This window comes from Peromyscus maniculatus, chromosome 10 (assembly GCF_049852395.1).
Source record: "Peromyscus maniculatus bairdii isolate BWxNUB_F1_BW_parent chromosome 10, HU_Pman_BW_mat_3.1, whole genome shotgun sequence".
Lineage (NCBI taxonomy): Eukaryota > Metazoa > Chordata > Mammalia > Rodentia > Cricetidae > Peromyscus > Peromyscus maniculatus.
This window is the reverse complement of record NC_134861.1, coordinates 68,159,972-68,186,292: the sequence shown is the minus strand read 5'-3', so window position 1 is coordinate 68,186,292 and position 26,321 is coordinate 68,159,972. Positions and strand designations below refer to the sequence as shown.

Here is a 26,321-nt window from a genome sequence, read left to right as displayed (position 1 = left end):
ATACATAGAGGTCATCTACAATTATATGTACTATAACATATGCATATGTGTATACATACATAGAAGTCATCTACAATTATATGTACTATAACATATGCATATGTGTATACATATATAGAGGTCATCTATAATTATATGTACTATAACATGCATATGTGTACACATACATAGAGATCATCTACAATTATATGTACTATAACATATGCATATGTGTACACATACATAGAGATCATCTACAATTATATGTACTATAACATGTGCATATGTGTATACATACATAGAGGTCATCTACAATTATATGTACTATAACATATGCATATGTGTATACATACATAGAGGTCATCTACAATTATATTACTATAACATATGCATATGTGTATACATATATAGAGGTCATCTATAATTATATGTACTATAACATGCATATGTGTACACATATATAGAGATCATCTACAATTATATGTACTATAACATATGCATATGTGTACATATACATAGAGGTCATCTACAATTATATGTACTATAACATATGCATATGTGTATACATACATAGAGGTCATCTACAATTATATGTACTATAACATATGCATATGTGTATACATACATAGAAGTCATCTACAATTATATGTACTATAACATATGCATATGTGTATACATACATAGAAGTCATCTACAATTATATGTACTATAACATATGCATATGTGTATACATATATAGAGGTCATCTACAATTATATTACTATAACATATGCATATGTGTATACATATATAGAGGTCATCTATAATTATATGTACTATAACATGCATATGTGTACACATACATAGAGATCATCTACAATTATATGTACTATAACATATGCATATGTGTACACATACATAGAGGTCATCTATAATTATATATACTATAACATATGCATATGTGTACACATACATAGAGGTCATCTACAATTATATGTACTATAACATATGCATATGTGTATACATACATAGAAGTCATCTACAGTTATATGTACTATAACATGTGCATATGTGTATACATACATAGAGATCATCTACAATTATATGTACTATAACATATGCATATGTGTATACATACATAGAGGTCATCTACAATTATATGTACTATAACATATGCATATGTGTATACATACATAGAGGTCATCTACAATTATATGTACTATAACATATGCATATGTGTATACATACATAGAGGTCATCTACAATTATATGTACTATAACATATGCATATGTGTATACATATATAGAGGTCATCTACAATCATATGTACTATAACATATGCATATGTGTACACATATATAGAGATAGACAGGACAGCTGAAAGGAAGCTAAGCCACTTGGGCTAACAATGCTCCCCGACAGGAACCAACGACGAAACTTCCATTCAGATGGTTGCTCAGGATATTTCAAGTGACTCCCAAAACAGTATCAACTACTGCTGTTGCCCTTGGTTGCCTCTTCGAGGTTAAAGGTCAGCCCCTATTGCTATACAGCACCGAGGAGCAGCAGGGTCTGTAAACTAGCACAAGGGGCCAGCAGGCAGGTGGGTTTCTGGAGCTCATCGGCCAGAGCCTGTCTCAAAACTAAGGTGGAAAATGAAAGAGACACCTGGTGTCAACCTGTGGACACCCCATGCAGTGCACACACATGCACACACCCACAGCTATACAGCACACTCACAAGTTATCAAAGAAAGCAGTAAGAGTGATGTGATGAGTTAGAGAAGACTACGGTACCCAAGAGAAGTGTCAGTAGCAGGAGACCAGAACAGACGCCCAAGCCACAGTAGTCTGTCCTCCTCACGCCGAGAACAGCACCTATTGCTCTGGGCACAAATGTGCCATATGCACATTAATCATATTAAACCATATGCTAGGACTCAACTGTAGTACCAATGCTTACTACAACTCTTAAAAACAGGTCTGTAGACTAAACAACCCCATCAGGCTGTAAATAAGGCTTTATTGGTTAAAGGAATCAAGTTTGTGGTCCTGTTTACTTTACCCAGATTTTAAATACTAATTTAAAAAACAGATTTAAGTAGACCCCCAAAGAAAATGGCATGCAGATAATGCACAGCCACTGACTTGCTTTTGTACCCTTAGTACTCAGTACAGAAACTAGCATAAAACAGTCCATCTCAGAGATTCTCTCTTACTGCTTCAGGGTTTCCTAAGTAAAATGAACCTAACCCTGTGATGAATTGTTCTTTCTGAGACAGGACCATTAGGTAAAGCCACTCCTTACCTGAATTTCCAGGAAGTATAAGCTGCTTGACTATAGGAGGTCGCACTGGTGTTGAGGATGGAGAGTTGAAGCCGCTGCTGTAAGGGCTACTGGCATTTGGGCTATAAGGACTTGTATAACTCATAGAGTTGAAAGGATTATTGTATAAATTTTGCCTCTTGAGAGCTGCATTAATGAAAAGGAAGAAAATCAAATTTAGTAACCAGGAAAAGATCACCATTTCAGACAGTTTTCGGACACGATGTACCATTAAATCGTCTTTTACATCACTGTGTTCCTGTCCGTAGATTAGTGCTGCTGCCGTCAGCTTTGTCGAGAAGCTTTTCACAGTAGTCAGCAGTAACTAGACTTGTAACTGGTCCAAGTGCTGACAGTAAGTGACTGTTGAGAGCTAAGGCACAAACGGGACATCTACATCACCCTCCAGAGCTTAGGGGCCACGGCAGAATGTGTGGAGGGAACCTAAGAGCTGGAGGCCGGGGGATGTGGAAGTGCTGGCTCCTGTGCACAACAAGGCTGTTGTACTCTTGAACTCACAGCAGCTGTGACTGCCCATGGGAGCTCTGCATGATTCAGCTGTCAACACCCTGTCATGGACAGAAGAGAGGTTCAGGGGACCCCACCGCTCCTAGGGGATTCGATGCAGTTAATAGGTGATAGGGGATGCTAAGACATTTTGCCTCAGTGATAGCTACTAGTAAGGTTTCCACACTCCTGTTAACAAATATAACGAATCTCATTGGAAAACACACACACACACACACACACACACACACACACACACACACACACACACACACACAGCTATGAAGTGGGGCTAGTTAGGAAGAGAAAGAGGACTGGCGGGAGGGGAGCGGGATCTCTACAAATTCAAGACCAGCCTGGTCTTACAGTTTGGGTCTAAGACACCAAGTGAAATCATATACAAGAAAAATCAGTCCTTAAATGGATAGTTCTTCCTTCCATCCAGTTTTTTCAATATTACAAACATAAGCTAATAGTAGAGAACAGACAGACAAGGGCTGGGGAGAGGGAGATCTTTAAAATGTAGCATGTGCTAAAGGAATGAGTAGCCTACAGTGGTAAAGAACAGGAAGAAGCAGCTTAGGAAAAAGTAGCTGGTGCCAAAGTGATAGTCCTGAATCAAAATATTCAGTAGCAATGCTAAAGCTTCAGGGATTATCTTGAGGAAAGAGCACTTTGTTCCAAACCTATCAGAGGAAAGGTGATGGAAATCTGATTAATGGGCTAGACTAGGCAATAAACAGTGATAGAAAATCAGAATGAACAAAAGAGAAAGGGACAGACATTAAAAACTGGAAAGATCAATAAAGAAAAACAAGTTAGACGGCTGAAGCTCTGGTTTGCCTACTGACAGAACAGTGATTTGGGGAGGAAGAATAAAGGTCTTCGGGTCCTTTCCCTGTCTAACAGACCGTGTGAATGTGCACTTAGTCTCTGTGAGACACCACATTTTGTATGTGTTTGTTATGTACTACTATGCAGCATGATGACAGAAATGTCAACCTGAGCTAATCCACAACTGCTAATTTCAGTCTCCTCTACTTTATTACATTTTCCTTGCTTACTAAAATCCCCAGCATGCTGTACTCCTCCTGTGAAACATCAAATAATTACAACATTAATGAGCATCAATATGCCAAAGACTCCCCTTATTTGTTCTCAGTCCTGAATTTTCCTCTGAGCTTTAATTTGAACACTTCCCCTTGAGTATGACCAATGTATCCTAGAGTCCACATACCAAATCCAACTCATGATCTTCCTGCTAAAGTCAATTTCTCCTAGGGGAACTACGGGAGGTCCTTCTTCTAAACTAGTGTGGTGGTTTGAATGAGAATGGCCTCTATACACTCATTTGTTTGACTACTTGGTCCCCAGTTAGTGAAACTGTTTGGGAAGGATTAGGAGGAGAAGCCTTGCTGGAGGAGGTGTGTCACTGGGGGTGGGCTTTGAGCTCTCAAAAGCCCACACCATTCCAGTTATCAATCTTTCAACCTCAGACTTTCAAATACTATGTGAGCTCTCAGCCACTGCTCCAGGGCCATGCACGCCTGCTGCCATGCTCCCACCAGGATGGTCACAGAGACTCACTAACCCTTTGAACTGTAAGCAAGTTTCTAATGAAACACTTAGAAGCTGCCTTGGTCATGGCGCCTCTCCACAGCAATAGGGGAGTAACTGAGACAATGTCCTGCCACACAAATGGGAAACCTAAAAATCACTACTAATGCTTTCTTCTCTTTTATTTCTTCATATCTTGTTTATCCCTTTTATTACTCATAACTTCCCGCCACCCCATGATGCTAAATATATTCTGACTTTAAACATAGTTCTTACCTTATAAACCCCTCCCAGCCCAAGCAATAGAAATCAGAATTTCTTTTCTTCCAGGTCAGTCTCAGAAACTCACACTCCCTTCCTTCCCTTTCTGTCTTGGAGGTGGTATAAAGATTTTTTTAACCTACCTTATCTTATAGATTAAGACCCTATTTCAGAAGGGGTCTTTGCTGGCTTCCCTAATGAGTTTATCATACCCTTTCTGCACAATCTTATTTTGACACAGCTGCCCATGCCTCAATCAGGCTTTTGGAGTTAAGTCTCCACTAAAAACTCAAAGGAGAAGCTGGGAGATGGTGGCTTGGTAGATAAAGGGCTTGCTGTGCAAGCAGAGGGCCAGAGTCTGGATCCCTAAGCATCCATGTAAATGTCAGTCATGTTTCCAGGACTAAGCTATGATGGATGTGGGAAGTCTCACTTCACTGTAGCCCAGGCTTATTTAGAACTTGATATATAATCCAGGATGGCTTTGAACTCAGTCTTCTATTCAGCACATACTAGAATTGCAGATACATACCACCCACCTCCCAGCTCTCTTTAGTCTTTAATACCCTTGTTATAATAAAATAAAGAATCCTTCATTCAAAATTGCTGTTTTTGAGATAGAGCAGCTTTGCTCTCACCCCACAAGTCTAGGTTGGTAGTTAGTAACCAGCAAATGTTCCCTCTGTTTTAAACCAAGAACTGGAGAATCACAGGCTGCAAGCCAAATCCAGGCGACTCCCTGTTTGAAAATCAAACTGTACTCAAACATAGTCCTGCCCACTCATTCATATATTGTCCAGAGCTGCCTGGGTGCAATGTGTGTGTGTGTTCTATGTGGACATGTGTATCAGTGCATGTGTAGAAGGCTAACAAGTAGGGGTGTCCTATCACTTTCTGCCTGCCTTACTCCTTGAGATGGGGGTCTCTCACTGAACCTGACACTATACTGGCAGCCAGCAGACCCCAGAAATCCCCTTTCTCCAGTCACAGCTCTGACTTCACGCACATGCATGGTATGCTCGACTTTTTCAGGAACTGGGGATCTCAACTCAAGTCTTCACGCTTGCTGTGGAACACTGGCTTATCTCCCCATCCTCCTAGAATACTCTTATGAATGTCTAATAATATCATCTGAGTAAAACTTAGTTATTTCACATTGTCTACAGATTTATAACAACCTATTTCACTCGATCACAGATGGAATATAATGGAAATCAAGTTCCAGAATATGATTCTAAAGGAACTCATACTGAGCCAACCCCTTTTTGAAACTCACATATAGGCTATTTGTTTTTCATCTTCCTTACAGAGATGAAGAGACTCAGGTTCTGCAGCTCTCTAGTTACTTCCTTAAGTCATTTGCACAGAATAGCCATTACTTACAAAATAGTCGTTACTTACAGCATGCCAAGTTTACTTAGTCCTTCCTCTGCAACGCTAACCAAAGAACACACACGTCTATAAGGCCAAATCTGACATTTTTAACCACACAGCTGTAATGCAAATACAGACTAAAAACAAGTGGGCTGCAGGCTGCAGGGATGGATCAGTGGTTAAGAGGAGCACTGGCTGCTCTTGCAGAGAACCCTGGTGCTGTTCCTAGCACCCACATGGTGGCTCATAACCACTTGTAATTTGAGTTCCAGATGATCTGATGCCCTTTTCTGGTCTCTGTGGGCTCTACACAACATGCACACAGATTATTTTTTTAATTTTTAAGTGTCTACAAGCACAAGAACCTGAGTTCAGACCCCCAGCCCTCACAGAAAAACCTGAGCACAGCAATACACATTTGTAAACCCAGTGCTGAAGCAGGTGGAGAAAGGTAGATCTTTAGAGCTCCATGGCCAGCCAACATAGCTGCATCAGTGTGTTAAAAGTTTCAGTGAGAAATCCTGTCTCAAAAATCTAAGGTGGACAGCAACTGAGGAAGACACGTGTACTGCTAGTTTTTATGTCAACTTGATACAGGCTGAAGTCAACTGGAATTGGGAACCTCTGCTGACAAACAGCCCCTACCAGACTGGCTTGTGATGCATTCTGTTGACTGATGATTGATGTGGGAGGGCCCAGCTCACTGTGGACAATACGATGCTACTCCTGGGCTGGTTCTTCTAGGTGGTGTAAGAAAGAAGGCTGAGAAAGCCAGAAACCAGTACTCCTCCATGGCCTCCACATCAGCTCCTGCCTCCAGGTTCCTGCTCTGACTTCCCGTGGTGATGGGCAACTATAAGTTGAAATAAACCCTTTCCTCCCAAGATTGCTTTTGGTCATGATGTTTTATCACAGCAATAGATACCCTAACAAAGCCAACATAATGTTAACCTTTGGCTTCCACATGCATATACACATACATACATGCATGTAACTGTATCAACACACATATGTACACACTCTCATGAATACCACATATAAATACACATATATAAAAAAAGGTAAAGAAAACTTATTCAGAATTACTCATGATGCTTTGCAATTCATATTTCATAAATCATGAGTTTTAAAAGAGACTAAGAGAGGGGCTGGAGAAATGGCTTAGTGATTAAGAACACTGGCTGCTCTTCCAGAGGTCCTGAGTTCAATTCCCAGCAACCACATGATGGCTCACAACCATCTGTAATGGAATCTGATACCTTGTTCTGTCTGATGTCCTCTTCATCATGCAGGCATACATGCAAACAGAGCACATATACATAAATAAATAAATCTTAAAAAAAAACTTAAGGCATGGTGGTGCATGCCTTTAATCCCAGCACTCGGGAGGCAGAGGCAGGTGGATCTCTGTGAGTTCGAGGCCAGCCTGGCCTACAAATTGAGTTCCAGGAAAGACACAAAGCTACACAGAGAAACCATGTCTCAAAAAACCAAAAAAAAAAAAAAAAAAAAAAAACCTTAAAGAAAAGAACGAGTGACAACACTTGTGCTCTATTTCTGCCCACACTGGCATGTTATATTAAACAGCACAAACAGCCACAAACACAGTTTGTAAGTGTTATGAATGCTGTTAGAAGAGTATAAAGGCAATTTAAAATATCAAGTGTAAAAAAGAAAAGAAAGAAGCATCTGAGAAGGAAGGGAAATGAGTAACAGGCACCTCCTACAAGCCAGGAACCATGCTAGGCTCTTTCACATCCATTATCATTTCCCCATTCTGATGAGGGATCTGATCTCAGGGAGCTAAATAACATCAAGAGTCAGGGAGCAATCAAGTTCTTGAGTGAAGAGGTGATGCCTCTTGGGTCTTCACATGTATTATTCAGCACAATCCATTTACCAAAGTGTGGTATGTGAGATAATTTTAAGTGACACAAGACAAACATTTTTCATTTTAGAAACTGTTTTAGGTCATTATTAGAAAAATTAAAATTCATAATCTCATGGACATAATCCATTAAAGTGAGACTAAGATTTTTAAAAACTGCTATTACATGAATCCAGCCTTCATGATGGTATACAGCGAGATTCAGAAAGGCTATCAAGCAAAAATTGCACGTCTAAATATGCACAGTGTATATGCATTCAGGCCAAAGAAAACGAATGAATTTACAAGTAAAATTATAGATAACATACCTGACATAGTTTGATCAAGTTTGTGGATAAGAGACTTTTTAGCACATTCCACATCAGGACTTGGGTAATCCAAAACTTGCCTGCACCAAACTAACGGACTAACAGATTTCTGCATTGGTGTGAGTTTTTTCTTTGGTGATGAGTACAGCCTAGAAGAAAACAAAACAAAATAAAAAATAAAAAAAAAACACAAAAGGGCAACATTCGTTATTGAGCATAGGACTATATATAAAGTAGGGTCTTTCTGTTCTGGTTCAAAGAGAGGGTAGTAAGTGATGAGTATGTTTAAAGTCACAATTACTTATTGTGCAAGAGAATGATACTGCAAGCAGCATTACCCCAAACCTCAAGCACAAAATAAACCCCAAAGAGGGATTCTCAAGATGGATTTTACTTTTCTCCTGTGATTAGAGCTATGAAGAATCACCTGTCTTGGCACCAACTGATTTATGTTTCCAGCAGGACTTGACTAACTTCCTATGTAATCATGCCATTAGACCAAGCAGAGAAGCAGGAGGGCTCCACTCCCTGCTTCCCTTTCTACCAAACAAGTACACAGCTGGCCAGATGCAATGTCTACTGGGTAGTCTTCCCAAACACTGGTGTGTCCGAGAAGACCAGCATTTCAAATCTTTGAGTGATTTACCATCAACCACATATGAGATTACTTCGGTCTTAGGAAAGAAGAAAGGGATAGTGTTTGAAAGCTCCTGCAGAGGCGTACAGAAAGAAAATAGTGGTGGTGGTGGGAGGAGGGGAGATACTTAAATCTCTACACTGGAGTTCTTCCTCGGAATAGTCCAGATTGTACTGGTTGCTAATAATTATTTCAGGTGTAATTCCTTGTGAACAGAGAATTCACAAAACAAGAATTACAAATGGCTGAAAGACATTTAAAGAAATGCTCAACATCCTTAATCATCAGAGAAATGCAAATCAAAACGACTCTAGGAAACCACCTTACACCTGTTAGAATGGCTACGATCAAAAACACCAATGACAGTCAATGTTGGAGAGGATGTGGAGCAAAGGGAACACTCCTCCACTGTTGGTGGGAATGCAAGCTTGTACAACCACTGTGGAAATCAGTATGGCGGTTTCTCAGAAAATTAGGAATCGAACTACTTCAAGATCCAGCCATACCACTCTTGGGCATATACCCAAGGAATGCTGATTCATACCATAAAGACACATGCTCAACTATGTTCACAGCAGCACTATTTGTAATAGCCAGAACCTGGAAACAACCTAGAAGCCCATCAACGGAAGAATGGATGAAAAAAATGTGGTACATATACACAATGGAGTACTACTCAGCAGAGAAAAACAATGAGCGCATGAAATTTGCAGGCAAATGGATGGAACTAGAAAAAAATCATCCTGAGTGAGGTAACCCAAACCCAGAAAGACAAACATGGTGTGTACTCACTCATAAGTGGATTCTAGATATAAAATAAAGTACAATCAGACTAAAACCCACAGAACCATGGAGGCTATATATATAGCATGGAGGTCCCTAGGACGACTGTGGCTTATAATAAATTTTGGTTTTACTCAATTAAAAAAGAAAATAGTGGTGGTGGTGGTGGTGGTGGCGGCGGGGTGGGAGGATACTTAAATCTCTACACTGGAGTTCTTCCTCACAATAGTCCAGATTGTACTGGTTGCTAATAATTATTTCAGGTGTAATTCCTTATGAACACTGTGGATACTTGATTTTGAATGAGAATCTTTTGTGCATTAATTGAGTGGAATTTATGAAGGGAACACATTTTGCTTTGATGTATTTACACAGATGTCTCAAGAAGAAGCTGATACTCTTATCAAGTCAATAGCATGAAGTAATGTTCTGGTCAAGTATTTAAATCACCATTTTTCTACAACACCATATTAGACAAACTCCTTTCAAGAGCAACACAAACTTTCCCATCCTCTCTCTCTATCCCTCTGCTGTAGTTTAGTCTGGTCCTATCATTTAGCTTTGACAAAGATGGTCAAGAGTGTAGTCTAAACTTAACAATTCAAAGAAAGCAATGCATGCATTCGTTTTCTTTCCAACCTAAGTACTGCAAATGTCTGTAACAAGTCTCCATCTTGGCTTCCTGCTTTACAAATCATGGTTTGTAAAGCAGGACTCTGTTAGTTCAATCTCTGTGAGGGAATAATTAACATCAACACAACCATTTTTATGACATTTCACAATTTGTGTTTTAGGCAATGTCTCACTGCAGTCCTAGATGGCCCAGAACTATGTAGACAATACTGGCCTCAAACCCACAGAGATCTGCCTTCGTCAGCCTGGGACTAAAGGTGTGTGTGGACCACCTCGCTGGCTAAGGATTAATTTATTTTTATGTGTATGAGTACTTGCCTGCATGCATGTATGTGCATGCCTAGTGCTCTTAAAGGCCAGAAAAGGCCATCAGATCTACTGAACTGGAGTTGCAGCCAGTTCTTAGATGTCATGTGGGTGCTGGGAACCAAGCATGCATCCTCTGCAAAAGCTGCACGTGTTCTTAACCATCTTTCCAGCTCCATTTTCACCACTTTCAATATGTAACTTTTTCCTACATTGACTGATTTCATAGAACTCATGCTAAAAGATGCAAGGAACTAAAAGATGCAAGGAACATAAACAGGCCTCAAAAAAAAAAACCCCAAAAAAACAAAAAAACAAAAAACAACCAACCAACCAAACAAAAACAAAAAAATCCCAAAACATATTTTCAGTAAAAGAAGTCAAACACATATATCACACACTAACCATATTGCAATATCCCATTAATAGAAGTGAATGTTAGGTTCCTTTCTTTTAAATGGAGTTAGCTATGGCCATGGTTTGATTGTAAACACACTAAATTCAATGAACTACACAACTAATCCTCAAAATGTTTATGCTAGATAAAATATAAATTTTGGGGTATTATAAACTGTATTTTAATTTCAAAATATTTTAGTACATTGAAAGGTATTTAGTTTCATTGAAATATAGCAACTACTATAAATTAAATGAACAAACCCCAGTAATTAAAACTCAGTTGAATGAAAACATCACACCCCTGCTCACTGCTAATCCATACCCCTATCTTTCTCCTTTCTGCCAATGGCACTCTATAGCACTCTCAGAAGTATCAGAGTTTCTCCATCTCCTGTCTGTCTCAAGGTCACTAGCCCTTCTTCCCTTATAAACTGCCTCTCCCTGCTTCGCTATGGGAAGTGACTGTTCCTTCCTCCATTAGCAGATGAGAGCTAATACCTTTTCCAAGTCAAGGGAGACAAAGGAATGCCTCTCCATGCTCACAGCCACTACCTATCACTCGGCCCTCTTACTCTGTCTCCGACACCACTCCAAGACTAGAAATGGAGGCCTACAGGACACAGGCACAAAATTATTCTTTGGCTGAGGAACCTTTAGCTGATGTTTTAAAGTACTTGTACCTGCCAGAGGATAAATAAGCTGGATGTCTCACATGTCTGGATCTGCTCTTAGCAAGACCAAGTAAAGAAAATTAAGGAAAAAAAAATCCAGCAGAACACAGTGGCACATGCTTATAATCCCATTATTTGGTCATGGTGTTACCACAACAATAAAAACCCTAACAAAGAAACCTCATTATCTTATTAAAATTAAGTTACAGAGGTCCAATGAGCCTCACTCCCCAAAACAAGGCTCCAAAGAGTATGGCATGTTATTTCAGACCCTTTTCCTGCGCCTTAAGGTCCATGGAGCTCATGGGGAGTTCCTCTTCCACACTGTTTATAAGGAGGTGGTGTGAGCCAGGGCTCTGTTTTGCTGAAGTAGGACCTGACTAGAAGCTGAACACATACTCCAACCTGGATCTACATGGTACACACTTACATAGGATGACTGTTTAATCTCACAGTATAACACTCAAATGTCCAGAGTATGAATGGACAGAATTCATCATGCTGAGAACAGTCTGAAGATGAAGAACAAAACAACTGAATTAAACTGAAAACAAACAGCAAAACATTCTAGGGTGTATTTATATTATACCCAATTTGTAGCATTGCTCCCCAAGTTAGTTCTTCAGAAAACTGTTGAAAAGTAGAGTCAAGTATTTGAAAACAACAAACAATATACCTAGTATGTTATAAGTATGAATATATGTATGAGGCATGATGTAATTTCTTCCCAAGCAATGGACTTTCAAACCACCAAGAAACCACAAAACTAAATTTGCCTGTATCCAAAAGGTGCGCCTATGGCAGAGAAGAAAATAAAACCTGGTATTTAGTGTAGGAATGGGCTGAAAATTTAGGCACATTTTAAAATTGTCTTTTAAAAAAAAAATGTGGTGGGGAGATAGTTTGCCTTACAAGCCTGTGGACCTGAGTTTGATCCCCAAAATTCAAGTAAAACAATCCAGGTATAAGGTAGACATGTGTCAGCAGTGAGAAGGGAAAGGCAGGTGACCCCTGGGGCTCACCAGGCAGACATCCTAGACTATTCCGGGCGAGTCTAGGCTATTGAGCAGAAAACAAAACAAAAGATGGGTGAGGCCACTACTGTTTTCTTCTCTTGTAGGCAGTAGTGGTAGAATGGGAAGACGTGAGCTTTACTACCATCCTGGCTACAACCAGGCAGAGAAGAAAGTAGTTGTTGATGAGAGCTCCCAAATATCTGCTTCATCTTTTTGTTTGTTGAGGCAGGGTCTCACTGTGGAGCACTGGCTGGCCTCAGAGAGATCCTCCTGCCTCTGCCTCCCAAGTACTGGGATTAAAGGTGTGTGCCACCATTCTGGCTTCCAAATCTCTTCCTGCTTGTTGAAAAGCCTGACTGTCATCTGAATGCTCTCCAGATCTTTGATTTTAGTACATTTGGCACCAATAATTCCTCCGGCTAGACAAGGACAGATCAACAACCTCAGTTCACTTCCTTTGTAGTGTTGGCAACTTAGGCATTCCACAGCACTGAACTTGAGTGTGAGCTAGTGGTGCAGTAGGTGACAGCCAAAGACCCTTGTACAAAGCAGAGGCAACTTTACATCAGTGGTTCTCAACCCGTAGTTCTTGACCCTTTGGGCAGTGGTTCTCAACCTGTGGGTCATGACCCTTTCACAGAGATCACCTAATACCATTGGGAAACACAGATATTTACATTATGATCCATAACAGTAGCAAAATTATAGTTATGAAGTAGCAACAAAATAATTTTATGGTTGGGGGTCCCCACAACGTGAGGAACCAACCGTATTAAAGCGTTCCACATGAGGAAGGTTGGGCAGCACTGGACTACATGGAGAGCCTTATACTCTTCTTCCCAATCCCTGCCGTAGCACTCCTGCTCTGAAGCAGAACATGCACTCCAACGATCTCGTCAACATTTCTAGACCGCTGGTTCCATCATCTGCAGTGCGTTTACCTAATTCACCACCCAGTTTCAGTGTTACAAAAGGTCTTATCTGGCTTTTCAGCTTCTGTTTTCTTGTGTTAAATGGACACAGCAATCAGTTATAGGTAAGATGATGACCACGCCCAACTTTCTAAACTACAAATCTGACTCAACAATATTCACTCTTCTGCTAAACTTCTGTGCCAGTTTCCTTTGCCTTCAGGGTAAGTTCTTCCAAACATGGTGCCCCTGAGAAATGACTAATGATCCTCCTGTTACATTATATCTTTAGCTTCACTTCTCACCTTCCTTCACAACCCAAATCTAAATTCAGCCACATAGGACCAGTTTCTATTCCTGGAAAACCTAAAACTTCTGCTCATAGGTTCCTTGTGTATACTGTTGTATCACCCTTGTCCGAAACAATCCCATTTCAATTCTTTTGCTTCAGTGTACCCTGGCCAATTACACTCAGATCATTCCTACTTTCTACTGGGTCTCAGCATACACACAATTCTTCAGTAATACCATCCTTGACCATTTCTGGTGCAAACAGTACTAGATATCCCCACTAAGTACAACGCTGGGAAGCAAGATGTTTTTAAGGAAGCATCTTTATATCCATTTACATACAGCACACATTACCAAGAAGGAAATTCCACTCCTATCTCCATCCCACTGAACTTCCTCTACTCATTTTATTCTGTTCAAATGTTTTGAGTTAATAGTTTTAACACAAAAATACAATTTAGAAATGTATTGATGGGAATAAAATTGATGTAACAGGGATAAAATGCAAATCATTATGCTAAGTAACAGAAGACAGCCACAAAACAGCACATTCCATATGACCTGCTTATGTAGAAAGTCTCGAATAGGCAAATCTATGTAAAACAAAGTACTTTAGTGGTTACCTAGGAATGGGAGGGTGGGTAGAGAACGGGACTGGAAATCACTACTACTGATGAGTACCAAGTTTCATTTGGAAGTGTGGGAAATAGCCTAAAACCACATTAATCGCTGTATAATTCTGTAAGTACACTGAAAAGCAACAAACAATAAAAACAATATATTTAGACAGGTAAGTTTTATATTATGTAAATTACAGCTCATTAATAAAATTTATTAGAAATAAATTTGCCCATGAACAACTATTACAAATAAATTAGACACCTTTAAACATAATTTATCCATACCATTAAATGCAGAGAACTTTTAGAAATGTAATTAAGAATAGGAATGATATGAGTCACATTTGGGTTATGTCACACACTAATATGTCCATGAGACAACTAAGAATGTAACTTTATTGTGTTTTTGTTCACATATAAGATACACACACACACACACACACACACACACACACACACACACACACACACGTATGCACACTCATATGAAGACCAGAGGTTATCTTCAGGTGCCATTCACCAAGTGCCATCTACCTTGTTTTTAAGAAGGGGTCTCTCTCTTGGGTTGAAACTGTGTAGGCCAAACTGGCTTGTCATGAAACCTCACAGACCCCTCTCTGCCTCTCCATCCTAATATTACAAGCATGTACTGCCACACCACGAGGATCCAGGTCAGGTCCTGATTGGGTGGCAAACACTCTACTGGCTGAGCCACCTCCCCAGCACTGAATATACCCTTTCTAAAGTGCAAGAGCTCTTAGAATACAGAAGTCTACAGACACAGAATAACAACACCCTTCCCCTTGCTGAAATTAACCCCTACGTTACTTACATTTTGGATTATCTGACTCTTCTATGCACACTCATATAACTGACACATTATTAGATATGGAAAGAAGAAAGAAGACCATGACTGATTAGTTGAATTTATAACTATAGCAACAATTTCTTACACTGTAGACAAAATAGGCTATCAAACGCTAAGGGCAACAAAAATTTAACTATATTTAATGTAAAAACAAAAACTACTTATTGATAAGTAATATCAATATCAATAAATTTTTAAGAAGTATATTTAATTAAAAAGATTGCTATGGAAATTTTTGTTTTTTGAGACAGGGTTTCTTTTCCATGCACTTTTTTGATTCTGACAGCAAGACATACCCTTCCATCTGTATCCAAGTCCAAAATTCTAGCTCTCACAATTAAGTCCATATAAGCTTTTCTCCTATAAATAATTATTGTTTTCAGAGAGAACTAGAGTCTATAACTATAGTGTCCAGCTGTAGTTAATTTTAATTTTTAACTAGAAATAATCTAGATTCACTTGGGACAAGGTGAACCAATGATGGATTATTGGCCCATTGGTATGTCTGTTGGGACTGCCTTGACTATGTGAATGGATATGGAAACACTCAGCTCACTGTGGGTGGCATCAATTCCCAGATCTGGGTGTTTGACTGTGAAGAATGGAGGAAGTGAGCTGAGTAAAGAAAGCATGCATGCATCCACTTCTTTCTGCTCTCAACTGTTAACATGATATGACTAGCTGTTTCAGGTTCCTATCACCTTGTGTAGCCAGGAGGTTTTCCTGTGTCATGCCTGGTCCAGCAGCCGCTCAGACCCAAAAAAACCACACAGAGGCTTATATTAATTACAAACTCTATGGCCATGGCCTATGGCTCAAGCTTCTTGCTAGCTGGCTCTAATAACTAAACTCAGCCCATTTCTATTAATCCACATGCCGCCACGCGTTCCATGGCTTTACCTGTGTGCCATTCCATGCTGCTTCCTGGACGGTGGGATGGCGTCTCCCCTGCTGCTGCTTTCTCCTTTCACTGTCTCCCTTGGATTTTTCCGTCTGGCCCCACCCTGCCCTCCCATAGGCCAAACTGCTTTATTTATCAACCAATCAGAGCAACACATATTCACAGTGTACAGAAAGACATCCCACAGCAACCTTGACTCCCTGTAATGATGGAACAGAACCTAAAAGTGAGAGCTAAAATAAGCCCTTCCTCCCCTAAGCTGTTCTTGTAGGGCATTTCGTCACTGCAACCGGAACAGAAAGTGAAACACCAGTCAAACTCTAAACATCTTGAAAGCTTTGTGTCATGCTCCACTCAATCATGTAAACAAATATTTGTGTAGCAGCTCCTAATGAGCAGGCTTGTGATAGGACAGGAATTCAAAGATGACCTATGATAAAACTAGATTATTACACTCACACGGAGATCATTAGTCTCTCACTCACAGGCTACACTGCCATCAAGATGCCCGCTTACTAAAATTCCAAACCTCCAGCTAGATGCAGCTTTCTAAGACTCATTAGTTTTTTTGGTTTACTTTGGTTTTTAAATCAAATTTCTGGATTTAAGTGGGAAGTACATCATTATTATTATTAGTATACTATATTTTTGAGACAGGGTTTCTCTGTATAGCCCTGTCTATCCTGGAACTTACTCTGTAAACCAAGCTGGCCTCAAACTCAAGAGATTTGCCACCTGCCACTGCCTCCCAAGTGCTGAGATTAAAGACATAGCCACCATGCCCAGCTTATTTTATTTTCTTAACTAGAAATATTTTATGTGTGAGCATTTTGCCTATGTGTATGTCTGTGCTCCATGTGTGTGCTTGGTGCCATGGAGGTCATAAGAACACTGGATCCCCTAGAACTGGAGTTATAGATGGCTGTGAAGCGCCATGTGGAACGAGTCTGGTCCTCCATAAGAACAAGTGCTCTTATCCACTGAACTATCTCTCCAGCCCCTATGTTTTATTTTTAATCATCTTCAAATCAGCTTTAGATAAGGATATCCAATGGCAAACAGAAATTTCATAATGACAATCAACACAAGATCCATTATATTCCTATTAGAAGGAAGGACGTGCACATTCCTGGTCTAAGCTTACTAACAGTAGCCCTTTCTCAATCTATGACTGAGGTATTAGCAAAGACACACCATCTTCAAACAAAAACACTTAACAGTCAATCATCTAATTTCCTGACAATTGAAAATGAAATAGTGGTTGGTACCAAATTCACAGCAAGGACCTCTTAATTACCTTGACAGAACCTATTCAACCTGATCCACTTCCACTGTTAACTCATTCTTTCCAAAGAGACTCTCAACAGCCACCATGACTGGCTGTTTTGTAAACTCTCACAGCAAGATGAGCAGAAGCTCCTGAGTAGTAGCAGAAGGCAGTGTGGGAGAGCTTTCCTTCTAGTAAACTAGACTTAGGAGACAGCTTGACTCATCTTCATCATGCAAATCTAAAGTTTAAGTCAACACACCTGCTTCCTCTATCTTTCCAGATAGTTTCCCACGTTTCCCACAGATATTGTAATACCCTGCTACTGTCTATCTATTATTCCTCATATTTCATGGAGACTAACATTTTAATACCTCCTCCAATGGTTTTTATTTATTTATTGAGATAGAGACTCACTACATAACCATGGCTGGTCTACAACTTGCTATGTAGAGAGATCCACTCAGAGATCCACCTGCCTCTGCATCTTGAGACCCAGCTACAGTCTTTTTAAAAACAGATTTTTATTACTTTTATTTATGTGTATGTAGGTATGTCTGTGTAAAAGAATGCCACATGTGTACAGGTGCTCTCTGAGGCCAGAAGCCAGTATTGGATTGCTTGAAGCTGGAATTGCAGCCGTTAATGAGCCAACCTTGAGTCCTCTGCAAGAGCAGCATGCACTATTACCGCTGAGCCCCCTTTCCAGCCCTGAGATGTTCTCTAATACCCTTCAGAAGAGGTCAAATTTTATTTCAGAATTAGGGATTTGTCCAAATTAAAACACACTTTTTTGTTTTGTTTACATTTTTGAACCTTTCCTAGTTTAAATCTCATAAATAACATAGTTTGTTCCTAACAGTATTAGTTTCCTCCATAATTTTGATCTCCAAACAAAAGATCTTAGAGGACATGATGTGGAATGAATAGGACAGAAAACAAAACTAACATCACTGAAGGCATTCCAACTTTTCAGGCTTTTACATGTTCAATTTTTCTGTTAACAATAACACAACAGAAATAAAGGTGCAGTGTGTTTCAGCTAACACAACTAACTACTACTACAAAAAAGGTGTTAACTCCATCTACTTAATAGTTAAACCTGCTACTTAATGACCAAACTGTCTCCTTTAAAAAAAAAACACATGAAAAAAAAATCACATTATTTGCAGATACAGTGACTAGTAAGAGGGCAAGGAGGAGGGTATAAATGAGAGTACAGGGTGAGGTTGGAGCCCTTGGGGGCTGCAGAGCATTAGCAGGTTCCCTGGCACTACACAGGGATTGACATGCAGAGTAATTGCAGCTGCAGTGATCCAGAAGGCTCATGAGTTCATTCAGTACGGGAAAGTAAGTTTAATAGTGTCCTTATTTATACACCATGGGAAAGTCCTCATCTGTAACTAGTATAATGGTGAGAAATTGGGTCTCATCATTCTACAGCTTCACCTTATTTTAGTCTAACATAACTATTACTCAGACTAATGCAAACTAGCTTAATGTAACTGAATTTTTACTACATACATGATGCTGTGGTCTTATCTAAAAATATAAAGGTGAATATATATTGCTCATGACCCAGAAAAAGCAAAACATTGTGGTGTTAATAATCTCCAAAACAGACATATATACCGTGATGAGTTAACATGGAAGAAACAATGGTAAAAAGTGAGGAGAATTTCCTAGGACAGAAAGTTAGAGTTGAGACTTAGTGAGATTTTGGCAAGAGGAAAAAAAAGAAGGAACCTTATGCACAATGAACATCCAAATGCTCAGGAGCTGTTCTGACAAAGTAAACCCAGGTAGAAGGTGAAACCAGCATGGTGGGAGCCACTCAGAACTTCTGTCTCTTGCTAACACGGTGTGATCCACTGAGCATGATAAAGGCTTCTGTGGTGGTATTGTGTTCCCCAAAATATTGTGTACCCTAATAAACTTATCTGGAGTCAGAGAACAGAAAAGCCACTAGATACTTAGGATAGGCAGTGGTAGCACACGCCTTTAATCCTAGCATTCCAGAGGCAGAAATCCATGTGTTCAAGGATACAGTCAAGTATGGTGACTCACGCCTTTAATCCCAGGGAGTGGTGGTAGAAAGCAGAAAGATATATAAGGCGTGAGGACCAGGAACTAGAAGCATTTGGCTGGTTAAGGGTTTGGCTGGTTAAGGATTTGGCTGGTTAAGCTTTCAGGCTTTCGAGCAGCAGTTCAGATGACAGCCATTGGGATGAGGACACAGAAGCTTCCAGTCTGAGGAAACAAGACCAGCTGAGAAGTTGGCCAGGTGAGGTTTGCTGTGGCTTGTTCTCTCTCTCTGATCTTCCAGTGTTCACCCCCAATACCTTGCCCAGGTTCATTCTTATTAATAAGACTCTTTAAGATTCCTGCTACAAGCTTCTAATAATTTTTAAAATTCTTACCTTCCCTCAGTAGGAAAGGGACTGGCCATTACTGAGGATGGTCAAGAAAGACCTAAAAATAATCCATGCTTAACGGCTACATACTTCTCTATTTAAGCTTCTGCTCTAATGTGGACTGCTGTGGTGGTATTCTAATTGTACTGAAATGTGATTTTAATTGTATGTTAATAAATAAAGTTGCCCAGGGGTCAGAGCTATTAGAGCCAAAGACAGAGTGTGGCAATGGTGGCGCACGACTTTAATCCTATAGATCTCTGTGTGTTCAGGGATACAGCCAGCATTGGAGACATATGCCTTTAAGACCTGGGGGACTGTACATACAGACAGTGACGAGGCAGTCACGTGTTTGGGTTTACAACCAATGAGAAGGCAGAAAAAAAGACTATGAAAAGACGGACAGACAGGACCTTTCGGGAAGCTAGGAGCTTGCAGGAGGAAGGGTGAGATTTTAGCTCTGAGCTCTGACCTCTCGGCTTTCTCTTTTACATTGGTTCTGTGTTTCTTATTTAATAAGACGGTTGGTTACATCTACACACTGCAGTGTTTTGTTCGTTGCTAACAGAAACAGAATCACAAGCACTTACAAGTATCTTCATCATTAAATACTGCACACATGTTAGCGCTGCAGTCTTTGTGAGGACATCTCCTCCAATGATTCTGAAGGTAATCTGGAGGCCCAAGAGGCCCATGAAAAAAATTCTTCACATTGTATCAAAAATTGTCCAACTTTAACTTATGCCCATTTTTTGGAGATGATATCCAAAACAAATATAATAATCAACTCCTTTTCCCCAAACTACAGATCTATAACTAAATAAATCAAGGCCAACTATTTTCCACAGAGGGCGTTCAGGCTTGGTGTAATTCTCAATTTCCCTCTATTTATCAGCTGGGTGACTTTGGGTCTAGCTTCCTTTACTATAAGAGGAATGATATATACAAGTTCTAAAATGGATTAAACTTTAAAGGCATAATGCTAAATGAAACAAGCCAAAACAAAAGGACAGGTGTGCATGAGTCCATCTATATTAACTTCTCTCAAACAACTTACAGGAGGAGGAATTACTCTGGCTCCATTCAGAGGGTCTCAGTGAGTATGGAAAACATGGCAATAGCAGAGTCCATGGCAACAGAGCACACATGAGCAGATGGAGACATGGTGGCAGAAGCCGGAGCAGAAGATGAAGGGCTGTAACCTTCTATAGGCCACTGAGAAGTCTTCCTCTACCAGTCAGGCCTCACCTCCTAAAGCCTCCACAGACCCCCAAAATAGCCCACCACTGCAGACTCAAAATGTAATAGTAAGCTACCTGGAAGAGTCAAGTTTATAGACACAGAAGGCAGAATGATAGTTGTTGAAGGGTGGGGGGTAGGAGAAGAGAGAATTATAGTTTAATTGATTCAGAGTTTCACCTGGAAGGAACAGTCACAAAGATAAGTAGTGGTAACTGAGTATAGTGGCTTATCCCTGCAATCACAGCACTGGAGAGGCTGATTTGGCCTTACCAGGTATGAGAGGAGCTCACAGATTTACAATCTCAAAAATGTTAGAGAAAGAAATAATCAGACCTACAACCACATCTCAGTCTATTTCTGATTTCACTTTTCTAGCATTTTATGATATACAGTTCCTGGCATCTCTGCAAAGAGCACGACAACTCATACTGTTTTTCTTAGAAATCTATTTTCAATCTCAGACTGCTTAGTGGATTTAGGGGGCTCATGGCAGTAATAATGGTTCTCTCGAAGATAAGGAGAAGGAGAAAGCTAAAACACAGCCTTTAGGGTGCTAACAGTCAGCCAGTTAACTCTGACTAAGCAGTGTAGTCCCTATGAGTACATAGGCTATACTGACCTCTCACCTATTCCAGGGCAGCACAGTAAGCAGAGATACAATATAAATTCGTTTAGACACTTCTTCAAATACATTCTTCCCCTTTGTCCACAAACAAATTCCTTTTTCTATTAGTGCAATTCACAGAACAGATGAAACATTAACTGACTGCAACAGATGACAGCTCTTAACCCTCCCCACAATAATGAATGTTTTTACAATATATTCTCTAGTTCAATTCCTTTACCAAAAGCATTAAATTATAAATGTAAAGTAAGAATGGTGTTGTGGGTGCTGATTTCAGGCCAACAGGCCAAGACAGTATCAATAAAGCTGCCCATGTAAGGAAGTTTCGACCTTAGTACAGACAAAGGACACAGCTGTGACAGTACAGAGTCATGGGCCACTAAGTGCTGACACCGACTGAAAACTTTACCTGTATGATGAACAGAAAACCTAAGAGATTCTGTACTGACCTCAACAGTTTACATCAGAAACAATGGCTGAGGGGTAAATAAGAACTTGGGTTTGCTCTGATCACCACTAACTGAAGTCATACAAATGATCAAAACACACACAATCCAGCCAGTTTGGACAACAGAAAGCCAACTCCTTAAGTTAAAGTAGGAACTTGGGAGGTGCCTCCCAAGTTAATTGAAACACAATACAAGTTTTCCATTTCCAGAACCTATGGACATGCCAGGGGGGCATGGCAGCTCACCTATAAAATTCCAGTCTCTGAAGAGACGCTCCGCCCCGAGCTCCATTCACCCCACCCCCAGTAAGCTGATTGGCAAGACTAACCCCCTCATCCCCACTCACCCCACCCCTGAAAGATGATTGGCAGAACTAACTAGCCATTTGATCAGTGAGCTCTGGGTCTGACTGGGGACCCTAACTCAATGAATAAAGTAGAAGAGTTATCAAGGTAGATTTCTGACTTAAACGTGGGCCTACACACCGTACACATCCACACACCCACGCACACATTATTTTATGCATACTTGCCCACACACTGGAATATGTGCATACATACACAAACACAGCACACACCAGACAGGAAAGGGAAAAATTAAAAATACAGAATTACCATTTGATCCATCAAATCCACTCCTGAGTACTCAGAAGTGCAGACACTCAGATATTTGTACCTTCGGTCAGAGCATTACACATCACTGCCCAGATGTGAAAGGATGTTTTCCATTGAGGAATGAAGAAAATGTGATGTATACAACAATGAAATATCATCTAGCCTTAAAAAGAAGGAAATCCTGTCAAATGTTACAAATCCTGAGTAACTTATGCTAAGTATGATAATCAAATGACAAACTCCACTTGTATAAGGTGACTACAGCACAGACACTGAAAGCAGATTGGTGACTGTCGGAGATGGGAAACAGAGTTATTGTTTGCGAGTTAGGAAGTTTCCATTTAGCAATATAGAAATGGCCTGCAGCTGGACACTGCTGACAGCTGTATAAGAATATGAGCCGGGCAGTAGTGGCACACACCTTTAATCCCAGCACTTGGGAGGCAGAGCCAGGTGGATCTTTGTGAGTTTGAGGCCAGCCTGGTCTACAGAGCGAGATCCAGGACAGGCACCAAAACTACACAGAGAAACCCTGTCTCGAAAAACAAAAAACAAACAAACAAAAAAAAAATGAATGTACTTAATGTCACTGAACTGTGCATTTGTTTAACAGCCAGGAGTGGCAGCTCATTCCTGCAAACAACATTTGAGAGACTGAAGATTGCTGCAAGTTCCAGAACAGCCTAGGCAACCTAGTGTGTTATAAGCAAGCAGAGAGAGACTCTGTATAAAGAATGAAAGAGAAAAAGGGCCAGGGAGATGGCTCCAATGGGAAAAAGTAATGTGCTTGCAATAAGCTCAAGATTCTGAGTTTGACCCCAAGAACCCTTGGGTGGGGGGGGGGCAGGGATAACAGTGTGTGCTTTTAATTCCAGTGCTGGGGAGACAGAAACAGGTAGATGGCTGGGCTCACTGGCAACCTAGCCAACTTGGTGAGTTCCAAGGCAGTGAGAAAAAAGGTAGAGGTCTCTGGCCTCGTGTGCACCTACAAATAGGCATCTGCACAAATATGAACATGCACACACACCAGCAAAAAGAGCAGTGAACAAGGTAACATTTATGTTATTCTACTGTAAATAAATCCTGAAGACTACAAAGGCCTACAACTGCATGCTGGCAAGGCTGTGAGGGAAGGTGAACCCTCGTTTACTGCTGGTGGGAGTACAAACTGGTGCAGCTACTCTGCTGCACAGTCCAATGACTGTGGAGACTTCTCAAAAAGCTCAATAATAATAAATCTACCCAGGACCTAGCTAAAGCACTCCTTGACATATGCCCACAGACTCATGATAGTCTAAGAGTCTCCCCACTCAACAGGCTATTGCTGTTGTCCTTGGCTGCCTCCCAGAACTTGATGTAGGTCCCTATTACTGAAGACACCATGCACTTTGGACACAGGACTCTGAGGAACTATGCTGGATCTGATCCAAAAGCCTCCTCCCTGAAGACTAACCTTTAGATTGCTAGAAGGTGCCATATGAGCTGCTTAGGGAGGAAAGCAATCAGTAGTCCTATACAGCTGTGATACCTATGAACCGCAATAATGATCACGAGCACTCCAAGGTATTCCTAAAGATGCAATAGTGCCACTTACATTTTAGCAGTAACCAATAAGGATCTAGCTGGTCCATACCCACTCAACAGGAGAAAAACCATGCCCAGTACTGAACACCTAGCCAACTACCAGCAACTGCATTCTAAGTACCTAGCCTTCCTCATATCAACAGGTAAGTGGAGTCTTGACCCCTTGTTTAAGCACTTTCTTTTTGCAGCAGATGGAGGCCATTACAGGAAGCCACAACTGGTCAAAATGCTCAGCCCCAGTTGATACATCTACAACACAACACCTACATCTGTGGCTCAAGAAACATGGGGGCAGGGTTGAAAGAACCAAAGGACCAGGAAGTCTTCTTTGAAACTGTGCCTTCTAGTTACTACGGGGAAGCTACACCCATGAAACCTCAACAATATGGCTACCTAAACAAGACCTAAACAATGACAACACTAGTTGACATACCAACATGGATGGGGGAAATGTCATGGGGCTGTACCCTTAGACAAAGTGCTACAGGCAATTAACAACTGCTGAGAGAGGGGAAATTGGCTTTCCCCAGAGACGAGCTCCCTAATTGGTTATTTAATACCAAGTGGTCAGCCCTAAAAACATACACATATAAGCAACACTAAATGAACTCAGCAGACTCTTTACATATTTATCTGTGCAACAATGTATTAAAGAAAAAAAGATAAATTTAAAAGGAAGGAGTTGGTAGAGCACGTGAGAGGCAATGGAGGAAGGAGAGGGAAATGATGTAATCATATTTTAATTAAAAGGAATAGAAATTGCTGCCTGTGGCAGTGCACACCTTTAATGCCAGCACTCAGGAGGCAGAGGCAGGTGGGTCTCTGTGAGTTCAAGGCCAGCCTGGCCTACGGAGTGAGTGCCAGGACAGCAGAGAAACCAAAAGAGGGAGATCAATATCCAGAATCTATGAAGAATTCTTACAACTTTACAGTATAAAGACAAACAACCCAATTAGAAAAAGAACAAGTAGAGCCAGGGACATAGCTCAGTGGTAGAGTGCTCACCTAGCATACCCAAAGCACTGGGTCCAATCTCTACTACTGGAAAAAAAAAATGTATAAAGGGTTTGAATAGACATTTTCCCAAAAAGAATTATGACAAATGGCTGAGAAATACAGAGAAAAGATGCTCAACATCATTAAGTACCAGAGAAATGCAAATCAGAACCAAAATGATATTAACAGAACAATTACAACTAAAAAGACAGCCCTAACAAGTGCTGACAAAGATGCAGAAAAAAATCAGACCCCTCATACATTGCTTTGTGATAATGAAAAGTGGTACAGCTACTGTGAAAAACAGTCTGGCCATTTCTCAAAAAATTAAGCATGGTGATGCCATTTGGAGTAATTTCACTCCTAGGCACATACCCAAAAGGAAAAAAATGGGAACATATGTTCATGCAAAACCGTGTAAATAAATGTCCTAACAGCATTATTTATAATAGACAAATGGTGGAAACAGTCCAAATGCCCACCTACTGATGAATGGATAAACAAAACCTGGTAAATCCACACAAAGGAATATTGTTCAGGCACATAAAAGAAGGAAAAGATAAAGGTAATATTCTCACACGTGCTACAACATGGTCAAACCTTGAAAGAATTATGCTAGATGAAAGACAACACAACAGCCATTTGCTATATGATTTCATTTACATGAAGTGCCCAGCATAGGCAATTTGACAGGGAAAGGAGATAAATGGACCAAGGAAGAGAGGAAAATATGGAATGACTGCTAATAATTAGAGTGTCTGTCATCGATGAAGAATATGTGGAATTAGATAGATGTGACGGTTGCACAACTAACTTTATGAGTCACTGTTTTGTAGGCTTTAAAAGTGAGATAGCTTTGGGGTAAAGGGGTAAAGATGCCTGCCACCAAACCTTATTACCATCTGAGTTCGATCCC

The 26,321-nt window shown here is 40.3% G+C and overlaps 1 protein-coding gene across 2 annotated transcripts in view; it reads right to left on the bottom strand.

Annotated features, from left to right (window-relative positions):
• Slain2 (SLAIN motif family member 2) overlaps positions 1-26,321 on the bottom strand; it is a 56,958-nt gene that overhangs the window by 25,319 nt on the left and 5,318 nt on the right. For both annotated transcript variants that reach the window (XM_076546426.1, XM_076546425.1), the window contains exons 2-3: positions 8,179-8,327; positions 2,266-2,430 (exon numbers count right to left, since the gene is read on the bottom strand). In XM_076546426.1, the coding sequence (XP_076402541.1) occupies positions 2,266-2,430; positions 8,179-8,327 (314 nt within the window). The remainder of the gene's footprint in view (positions 1-2,265; positions 2,431-8,178; positions 8,328-26,321) is intronic.